General features: G+C 38.7%; 1 protein-coding gene across 1 annotated transcript; it reads left to right on the top strand.

The window, feature by feature from the left end:
- The first annotated feature begins 1,426 nt into the window (after nucleotides 1-1,426).
- LOC110161480 (protein FAM180A) lies at nucleotides 1,427-10,058 on the top strand. The gene is made up of 3 exons (XM_055154090.1): nucleotides 1,427-1,551; nucleotides 9,156-9,253; nucleotides 9,680-10,058. Exons 1-3 carry the CDS (start codon nucleotides 1,476-1,478, stop codon nucleotides 10,007-10,009), a joined length of 504 nt encoding a protein of 167 aa, XP_055010065.1. The 5' UTR covers nucleotides 1,427-1,475; the 3' UTR covers nucleotides 10,010-10,058.
- Nucleotides 10,059-10,652: the final 594 nt, after the last annotated feature.

Here is a 10,652-nt window from a genome sequence, read left to right as displayed (position 1 = left end):
CTAATCATAACACGCTGAGCACGTTTTGGTACTTAACATTATGGTTGCTAGGTAACAGTTATGGATGTGATTTAATGTCACATCTGCTGTCCATGTCCAACCAGGAAGTAAACGTCTCTAAATTTGTAGTAAAATTTTAATACAATTATGTTAAAGGTGCACTGTGTAACATTTCGAATGGAGGGTCCGCCACCTGCTTGTCTTCATGGAAATGAAGACATTCTTTGTCTAGAATGTTCCACAATGTAGATTAAACATATCTATCATAAGGGAGACAAGCACAATGTTATTATAAAATTCAGATCTATGGAGAGTCACCCCTATTCACAGAAGGAATTATTTTATGTTTGAGCAATAGAAACACCCATAATGAATAAATGCTAGACAAATATGTTTAAAGTCATACATGGAACATTCAAGGGAAAGCAATAACATCTCCATGGCCTCCACCAGAAAAGTTGCACAGTGCACCTTTAATTATATTTTAGTTAAATGAGTTTTCTAACCTATCATATGCTCTTTAAACTATTGAGTAATTTTAGTTAGTTTGAGTCATTTAACAGCCATTTTTACAAACACAATTACATGATTAGAGAGTTGGCTGGATTACGCGCTCGCTTATTACAGAGAAAATGTGTTCAGCGGGAGAAATGGGAGTAATAGCAGCATCTCATTTTCCTGTGAAAGACTTTGGGTTTGCTGTTTCTGGATCTATTCAGTCAGGAAATTCCTTTCTCAGCACACACAGCCTGAAAAGCTCTGATAAGTTAAATATACAGGGTTAGTCAGTGTGGTCCGAGGACGGAATAAAAAATAAATAATACTCAAACCATTATTCAAATCAAATTAGGAAAAAAATGCACACAAAAAATCTGACGGCAAAAATAATAGGCTTAAAGATGTCATTCACAGTAAATTGTATGAATACCAAACCTTTTTGTATTAAACTAAACTAAAATGTTTTTCTGGATATTGTTGCATCCAATGGCCTCCTGGAACCACACAAGTCAGTGTGTTCCTGAGTATATATCTCCATCCCCTTAGACCTTGTCTTGAATTCAGTTATAAAAACTCATCAATATCATTTTGAATTTTATCTAGACAGTACAACAAAGCTCAGACATCCATCTGATACATAGCCTACATATTTTACCATAACTTTGACTGAAATAACCTCTCCCAATCTTCCCTATCATTTCCGTCGTTATTTTTGAGCGCTAACCGCCTGTAACAAACCTGGGTGAGATATTGCACATCCTGAGTCCTAAATCATGAGCCCCCACACTTCCTGTCAGACACGACTGACAGAGCTGCTCTGTGTCGCGCCAAAGTAGCTGCAAATGACAGTCTCCAAAATGCATTTTAAAATAGAGCACTATAAGAGGAGCCTGGGCTGCATTTCTATAACTAGTTAAATATTCCACTGATAAAATCTATGGATCGTGCAATGTAAATATGGATAGACTGGTGTTTATATGTTGTTCATATGGCTTTGCATTCACAGTCTGGACTACATGACCTTATGTCACACAACTCCAGGTTGGGATCCAAGTAAGTACTGCTGTGTACTCACCACCAAGGTATACCCACATTATTTGCATGTATTTAATGTAGTCCTGGCAAACAAAGCCACAAACGTGCATTACTTTTGTTGACTGTATAAAGAAATGGACTAAGGGTGTGTACTGTCACCCATGGTGTTCGGCTCCAGTCAAATGAAGCTCACAGTGCTAGCAGTTACAGAGGTCAAGTTAGAGACACTTCCATATAAGGAATAGGAATCAATTTACATACAAAACAGATAAATAAAAACACCAAGATCATGTGGAGTGGGTCCATACAAATATTTTAAGACCAAAATGACCAGGCTCACTGCAGCAGTTACAGAGAGCGGGGTGACAAATTTTCAATGTCGATGGAGCCATGGTCACTTCCTATTTGGAACGCAGTGGCTAACTATGTCCATTTATATATACGGTGTCTGGTGTTGACCCAGTTGATCTATACATATGAGAATGGTGTCAGAAAGGGTCTCCACTTTAAAGCTAAATTAAACTGAAGTTTTGCTGTTTGCTGGACAAAACATATGCTATTGGAATAATTGGATTTTATTGACCCCGCAGGGATATTTGTCCTTCAGTGTCACATGGGCAACCTGTCAGGAGCTTTGAGCCATAGTGCAGTGCCTGGGGATCCTCCTCCAGGTTTTGAGTGAGGATTGGTCAGGATCTACCTTAGCTGGAGGACTGTACTCACTTTACATGATCTGGCTCGGATTAAACCCACAGTGACACTGGGCTAAACGGGGGGAAAGATATCTATGAAATGGGAGTAAACATGACCTCAGGCTGTTAAAATATATATTTAAAATGGGGAAAATATTGCCAGTAGAAATGTCTTACATAAAGTACTGTCAGTATTAGGGGTATAACGATATCCAGGTCTCACAATACAATATCGTCATAGTATGAACCTCACGGTACAATATTTATTGTAATATCATGGGAAAGCTCACAATATGGTGGGGTGGCTCATGATTAGGGATGTAACGATATTCAAATCTCTTGGTTTTTGCGATATACATCTCACAGTAAGATATTTATTGTGCTATTTTGTGGAGCCTAATAAAACTGTTAATATGCTACCTTTTCCTCTTAAAATGCCTTGACAAGACTTAATTCAACGAGTTAAGACTTAAAAGTGCTTAGAACATTTATTTATTCTTATTTATTTATTCTCTTATTCTTGTAGTCTGCACTGAAAAAGGATCATGGTCTATGTAGTTCCCTCTGTCTTTTTTTGAGCTATTGCTGCACCATAACTTAATTTAAGCAAAGAGATTTGTAAGAGATTGTAGAACTTTAACGATACAGTATCACAATATATTGGTTATTGTTACATCCCTAGTCAGTATACAAGCCACTGGAGAGAAGAATGTGATTACTGTAAATGGATGCATTTTGTATTGATATGTCTGCAAGCTATCTCACTGTGTGTTTTAACAATACCAGTCAATGTTATGAATAATAAACAGTGAAGGTCAGTCAATACAAGAGGCTCATCTATACATATGCAGTACATGTGTGTCTGTGTGTCTGTGTGTCTGTGTGTGTGTGCTTTGACTCCTCCTGATATAATGATCACATCTATGTGGCCAGCAGCACTGTTTAGCCCTTTCTAATTAATGGATGTTTGTTGTTCCGTCGTCTTTGAGGTGTTACCCAGAGATTACAAGTTCTCTGGCTGACATAATGAAAGCAAGCATAGTCCATCCTAAAGCTGAGTGTTTGGAGTGGATAAGACCAGCTTTACTGCAGTGATAGGCAATGCATGAGTGTTACTGAAGACAACAACAACAACAAAAAAACTCAAAAAGGCAATTGGGCTTATGTCACCTTGGGTTTGTTTTCTAGCACACATGGGACTATTGCCATAACATCCTGCTCTAATCAAACAGCAGTTGTATTCCTCAAACAACAGATGATCCGATTTTAATGGCAACAATATGAGGATGTGTTTGCCTAATTAGACAAGCAAATAAACAAAAGCCAGATAATACTAGCTTGTCTCATCTTATGTACTTACCACAGTTAGCAAACTCAAAGTTGTTTGGTGTGTTTCTCACCAAACAAATAATCAGTTTCCTTTTGAATTCTTATCTTTTGCTTTTTTTTCCCCTTTCTGTCCTATAGCAAGCATTTCTAATCTTATCTATCGTGCTCACTCCCAAAGAGAAGCTTGAAGGGGCATAAAGTAACTTTTCTGGTGAATGTCGGTTGTCTCGGTGGAGATAACTTTGCCTGGAATGTTCCAAGTTTAGCATTTAACTTATCTATCTCCATGGAGACAAGCAAGTGACGCCCACCAAATTCAGTTAAACACTAGATCTGAAAAGAAGCAGGCTTGCATGCTCACAGTAAGAATGCATGCTTTTCAAGGTCTTTTTAAGCAATAAAATCAACTCTAATTGAGTAAATGATGGATAAATTTGTGCACACTGTGGCAGACCTTGCACCAGAAATGTTATATAGTGCACCTTAATTTTCCAACATGAGTAACAGTGGGACTCTTGTCAAAAGCAAAAAAATTTTTATCACATACATTCATTTGAATTCCCAGCCTCACCCTTGTACCCTTCCTCACCAAACCAGATTAACACCAGTGAAATGATCCATGTTTACATCAAATCTCTTTGCATCCTCCACCCACTTTTTCCACTTTCTCCAAGCCAGATTTTCAAATGGACAATTCACTGAGTTTGCTTCCTTTGCCTTGCATTCATCTAGCGTATACACGTGACCAATGAACTATGTAACATGTTCTAACATATTTATAATGCATCATGGACCACCTGTATTTGTAATGTATACCGCTGCATCAACACAATGTAACCTGTTTTAACTGCATTGTAGGCCTATCGTAAACCACATGGCTTGATTCTCTGTTTTCCACTGCACCCAGGTGGCTCATAAAAAACCTGCAATGATTCTGTTGCAGCCTGCTATAAACATATAACACATCACTGGAACTACACTCGTAATGTTGCAAGCTCAGGCATAATTTCCCCCTAAATTGCTTATAATAAATTTTACATGTAAATCAGGCAAGTAATCCCGAGATGTGCAGCTTCTTTCCTATAGGAGCTGTATGGAGGTGTATGGAGGGTTATTTTAACTTATTGTGGTTAATCTAAGGTTGGCAATACTGTAATTAAATACGTATTGAGTATTTACATGATAATTTACAGTGGCATCATGCTGGGAGGTTTCTACATGTATACACACATTAAAATATAGTCAAAAATGTTTAATAAGTTTGAAAACTCAAAAAAAAAAAAAACATAATGAATTTAAACAGCAAATTTTTGTGAGCTTGTAATCAACACAAGCTTTCATAGTTTAGATTGGGGTGTTGATTTTTTTTTTGCTTGCAGATGATTGTGATGTTATGTGAGAGGGGCTTGTTTAACAGCACAAATCAGCTCACCTAGTAGTTCCGGTGTTCTGTTGAAATGAGCTACCCGCAACCTAAATCGACAGTGACGTCTATCGATTCACGCTGCCCAGTCAAAATAAGATACTTTACATTTTTCCAGTACAGTTGTATAGATCCAATAAAGCCAAACCCTGACACTGACCTCCCCAGTTTTACAACATAATTCTTTGGATTAGAGACAGCAGGTTAGATGCTGTTTGCACACAGTGATCAGACTTTATACCTTAGTTATGTACAATTTCAGCATAGGTAGTTCATTTGGACAGTCGTATTATGCTCAAATAGGGCTCCGACTAAAGGTAGCACATACTGACAGGCCAATTTAGCTATCGAATAATGCTCCCACTGTAGAATCACCATTATTCACTCATTTAGATGAATTTGGGTAGAGGTAGCTCATTTCGACAGGCCTATATCTTCTATCAAATAAGGCTCCCACTATGTAAGAGAAAGACATGACTGGAAACACTAAAATATTTATATTAAATAAATATCATAGGCTACAGCATGAATTTCCTGTTATAATATAGTGATATCTTATTTATACAGTGTCTTTCTGTACAAAGTTTGAAACAATTCTACACATGAAAATAAAATACAATATTATGTAATGAAAATGATAACAATAAAATCAAATATTAAATCCAAACTATTCAGTCATCTAACGTAGGTATTCTGCCGCAAACCTACATGTCGTTGCCCACACAGGTTGGCTGGTGTGATTCCAGCTCCCACAACAGATGAATACTGTCATTGTGTCCTTGGGCAAGACACTTAACCCACCTCACCCCCAGTATCTGCGTACACAGGTGTGTGAATGGGTGCGTGATTCCTTGTTGTAAAGTGCTTTCAGTGTGGAAAAGCACTATAGAAAAATATGAACATTTACCATTTAAAACCAATACAGTTTTAAAATATTACTTGTTACTCCACTTCTGCCTCGGGAGCTCAAATCGACGGCGTTTATACTGTAACAGAGCTTGGGGTTAGTAAGCATGCACAGTAGCATTAGGTAGCTCAAATCATCAGGACACTGGCTAAGTCAGCTCTTTATGATCAGATTGTTTTAAAATAAAGCGCATATTAGTCTAACTTGAATATCAGAGCTTCAGACAGAGCAGTTAGCACCACATCTCCAGAGAATGTTGATGACATCGGCTGCAAAGTATCAGTTGGTAGTTTTGAGATTATATTTCTTCTGATGTTATTATGTCATACTCCCACATGGGGGCAAGAGCCAGTCTGATAACATCGTACTTTGGCATGAAACATCTAAAAGGTGAATTCACAAATGTTGAATCTGATCAGTTCTGTCAGTGACTATATAAATGCAGAGACAGTAAAATCTACATTTTAACAATATTATTTTTTGCTTCCACAGTATTCGATATTACGGGCCCATAAAATCTTGTGATGTCATCTTAAACCCAGCAATACCCTTACATCCTAATAGTTGTTCACTTGAGTAGTTTTACACCAAATGCAACCCCATTTTTATTGATTTATTTATTTTAGTTTAGTACAATTTTGACAGCTCCACACCTCACCTTTTTTTTTTTATTCAACAAAGCAGAACAACAAAAACTGTGAGGTGTACTGTGCATTAACAGAAGAGTTTTAGATATTTGGAAAGTTGTAGACACATACAAACTCTCGGCCCTCATGTTGAAATATTGTTGCTTGTTCCCAGGGATCTATTATGCTGCCTGAGCATCCTTTTCACCGCTGATGATGGGGAGTTAATGAGCAGTGTAAATTTCAATGCAGTCAGGATGCTCTTTTGTGTGTGACACTAATAGACAGAGGCACATTTTCACCTGGAATTAGCTTCACTTTCAGAAGATGCACCATGACAACTAGGAAAACACATAGGAATTTTCACTTGTATTCTTTGGGGAGGTGAACTTGCGACCTCATTTGAAGTCTTTATAAGTTTGGGCAGGTTGAAGAGGTGCTGATGGTGATGGTGGCAGATTACACAAAATCACCCAGAATTGCATCGTTTTTATTGAAATTTTTTATAGTGTCTCGAGGAAAAACTGGGGCTCAGATTGGTAGGCAACCAAGCACAGAACAGTACAGGTGCAGAGAGCAGTTCACTGAAGGCAGAGGCAAAAAAAATTATGATAAATAGTAATATTAAAATGACACATGAAGTTTGTTTTTACCCGTTGATATATAGAAATCTCATCTACAAAATGTCTTGTTTCCAAGTCTTGGCAGAGGCCAATGTCCTTTTGATAGCCAATTTCTACAGTAACAATATAAAGTAATAATTTTCTGTATTGTTTTTAACTATTATGGGAGTAATTATGGCCCAATTTTGTGAAAGCAAAGGATTAGATTAACTCACCCAATTTCCTAATGGCGTCTGGACAAGAGGCAAAGCTGGAGCTCAGACTGGCTGTCATCAAGAGCACCCGAGCGGAGAGCACGTACACAGTGAAAGAGGCCAGCGCGTTTTTGGCTATGGTTGACTTCACAAATGTCATAAAGCTAAATGTATCAAGGAGGAGGATTCGAGGGTTTGGTCATTACCTGAAAGCCATCCAGTGTAGTGTGGACGCAGCAGCATGGTCAAGTGACTGTATCCAAATTCAGATGTTTACATAGCACAGCTCATTAAGATCTGTGTGTGTGATCTGCTCACTGGAGTACAGTCCCGGCCAAGGGAGAGACTCACAGTGCACAAAACAGTGGAAAAACAGTATATATTTTGGGGGAGATTTGGGGGAAAGTGAGGTTTTATTTATCTTTGTTGTGCCTCGATTCTCCTGTCTGCTCTAATCAGCTGTGCTTCTCACCTTACACTTCTGAGCTCTGTCACCAAATTAATCTGGAAATCTAAATGTGCACAATTCACAGCGAGCAGAGGCAGTTGCAGATAGACTTGTTTTCTTCCTATGACCTCGCTGCCTTTTCAGTGCCATTTTTTCAGCAAAGTTGCTGTGTGCACAGACAAAAAAGGTGCATCGTCTGTAGAGTTGGGATATTCCTCACTTCTTTTGAAGCTTCTCAGTCAATGGTAGTGTTTTGTCACCAGTCAAATCAAAATCTAATACAAGTCACATCAAGCCCAGATCAAAATCAAATGACATTAAGACTAATCTAAAATGCGTCGGTAGCTATGGTTAGGGCATGGTTCAGACCAGACCAGCTGAGGATACATTTGGGTTTTAAGGGACTAGAAAGACAATACTCCTTCATAAAGTGTCATTATCACACACTAACCTAAAATGAATGTGCCAGCTATTTAAAATGAGGTTGCAATGCATCCTTTTGTACCCCTGTAGACCTGGGTCTGAGGTGAGGAGCTGCGTGGAGTTTGAATCTTGCCCCTTGTGTAGGCGTGGTTTTCCTTTGGGTCTAGTTTTCCCCATCAACTTGTAACTTAAAATGTAAAAGAGTCCAACTAGGTACTTCTAACCATGAACCTATGGTCGGATGAGTCAAATGCACTGGACAAATAAAGAATAGTGTTCCTTAAATCAGTGGTATATTAGGAAAGAATTCAACTAACCTAAGCATGGATTTACTAAATATTTTGTCAAGCGCTTGACCTATATTAAATAACTTACTTTGTGCATATGGAACTTTTATTTATATTTCTGAATAGATTAAGTAAATATGCTTCACAAAATAATAAATTCAAATTAACAATTATTCTAAAATTACATTTGTAAAAACTCCAATATGTGTAAAATTGTAAATACACTCTGCTCTTATCCCGTAATACCAGAGTGTGTCCGTGTGGAATTGCCTGCGGGATTGCCCCAGTAAATATGGGTGCTGTGAGATTGTATCATTAAAATGAGTTGACAGCATCAGCTCAGTGCGGACCAGAGCAACTGCCTTCCGTCCACGTGTATCATAGGAACTCATGTCCTGCTCTAGTGCTCAATCAGCCTCAAGTCTGACCAGCTTAAGTCTGCATCTCCCTCCACAGCACATGTCTCGCCTGTGTGCAAAGCATCTGAGGTCAAACTGCAATTGCCCTGCACACAGCCGGAGCCCAATTCAATCCAAGATAAAGAATATTTAAACAGTAATCTATCTATGCTGACTCGACCCGGCCCACCAGCATGTGTCTGAATAATGTGTAGCCTCGTATCAATGTATGTGTGGCCCTTTAATTAAATTTCCTGTTCTTGTGTGTCCAGCTCTGTATCCCTCAGCATACAGGATAAAGAGGGGGACATATTCTCTGCTCAACCCCACATTCCAGCGCTCTCAGGAGGACGTGGACCTACTGTTTGAGGTCAGAACAGATTCTCATTTAGTCCCATTTTGTAGGTGTTGAAGGATAGTTATCAACTGCTTTTGTCATATAATGCGAGGTGGAAGTCAAAGGAAGTTGAAGCGTTCCCCAAGATACTGATATATAATATGCACTTTTCCCCCTTCTATGATTCTGCCTTTAATTTATGTCAAACAAGCCTACTCGGCCCCTTCTCCACTACAGCAGCAGAACTGAGAGCCACCTCAGCTTCTCTACCATCGTCACTTCACTATACAAGTGTCTAAGCTTCTCTGATAACAAAAAACAAACCAACTCTCATACCAGTTATGATGGGTGAAAGTGGCTAAAGTTTGTTGATCAAACTTCCTTGACTATTTGCATTTCTCTTCATATTGATGCTAGAATGGATGTTGATGTTTTATAATCACCTCATTGCTCCTCCAGATCCTGCTGGCTGGGACACAGATTGATAGTGAAGACCACCAGTTGTTTGTCCCCGATGAGGAGCTGGCCTCCCTCAGACAGGTGAAGAAGCTGGAGGTGATCTGTGAGGACATTCTACCCAAGACTCTGTCTGAGGTGAGGCGTGTGGTGGAGCTGTTGTCCCACCGGAGTGTCCCCCTGCACTGGGACGACTACCAGAGGACTGTGTTGACGCTGGTGTACATTAGTCAGACTGTGGCTCACCTGGACACAGAACTCTCTCAACAGGCCTGGGGCAGTGTGCTTATCCAGCTGTTCAGTGCTCTCCACAAGGACCTTACCCTAAACTGAAGTCATTTCTTTTACTCATAATATAAATGACTGTAATCTAATAATATCACCTCTGCTTGTCTAAACTGAAAAATATGTGTTTCATATTTTAAACCGATTGTATGTTTGCATGTATATGACAAGCCATTCATAGTTTGACAGTGTCATAGCTAATTACCATAAATGCATTCAAGATTAAATCATCATAAAGTATAAATAATGAATATCTCATACATAAACGTATATTATTCATAAAGGGCTGTCACCTTTACCAGTTACTAGTTAATGAAGATATAAGCCCTGGAGTAATACTTAGGCTACTGTCAAGTAGAATTATCTACACCTTGGTTGGGGGTAGAACTGAGTTTGTATTATGAGCAGCTTCTTCATTGTAGCTTTAAGAAACCAGCATCACCTTGCTGTGCCATATGTTTGACTTGACTAAATTGCCTTGAATGGTGTTAGATGTTGTGCTCATTTGTAGAGCTTTGTACTAAACAGAGTGTGTACATCAATACAGCTGATTGCTCATTTAGACAAAGTGTAACGTTCATGAAAGATTGCCACTTTTCCCAGGTCATTTACGAAAGAGCCCTTTATATAATGAGCAGTAAAGTCATTTGGAGAAGATCTAAAGTATATGTATGTGCTGTGTTGTTCGGGC

This window comes from Boleophthalmus pectinirostris, unplaced genomic scaffold, assembly GCF_026225935.1.
Source record: "Boleophthalmus pectinirostris isolate CB_2022bp ecotype Guang Dong unplaced genomic scaffold, ASM2622593v1 HiC_scaffold_18, whole genome shotgun sequence".
Classification (NCBI taxonomy): domain Eukaryota; kingdom Metazoa; phylum Chordata; class Actinopteri; order Gobiiformes; family Gobiidae; genus Boleophthalmus; species Boleophthalmus pectinirostris.
This window is presented reverse-complemented; position numbering and strand designations above follow the sequence as displayed.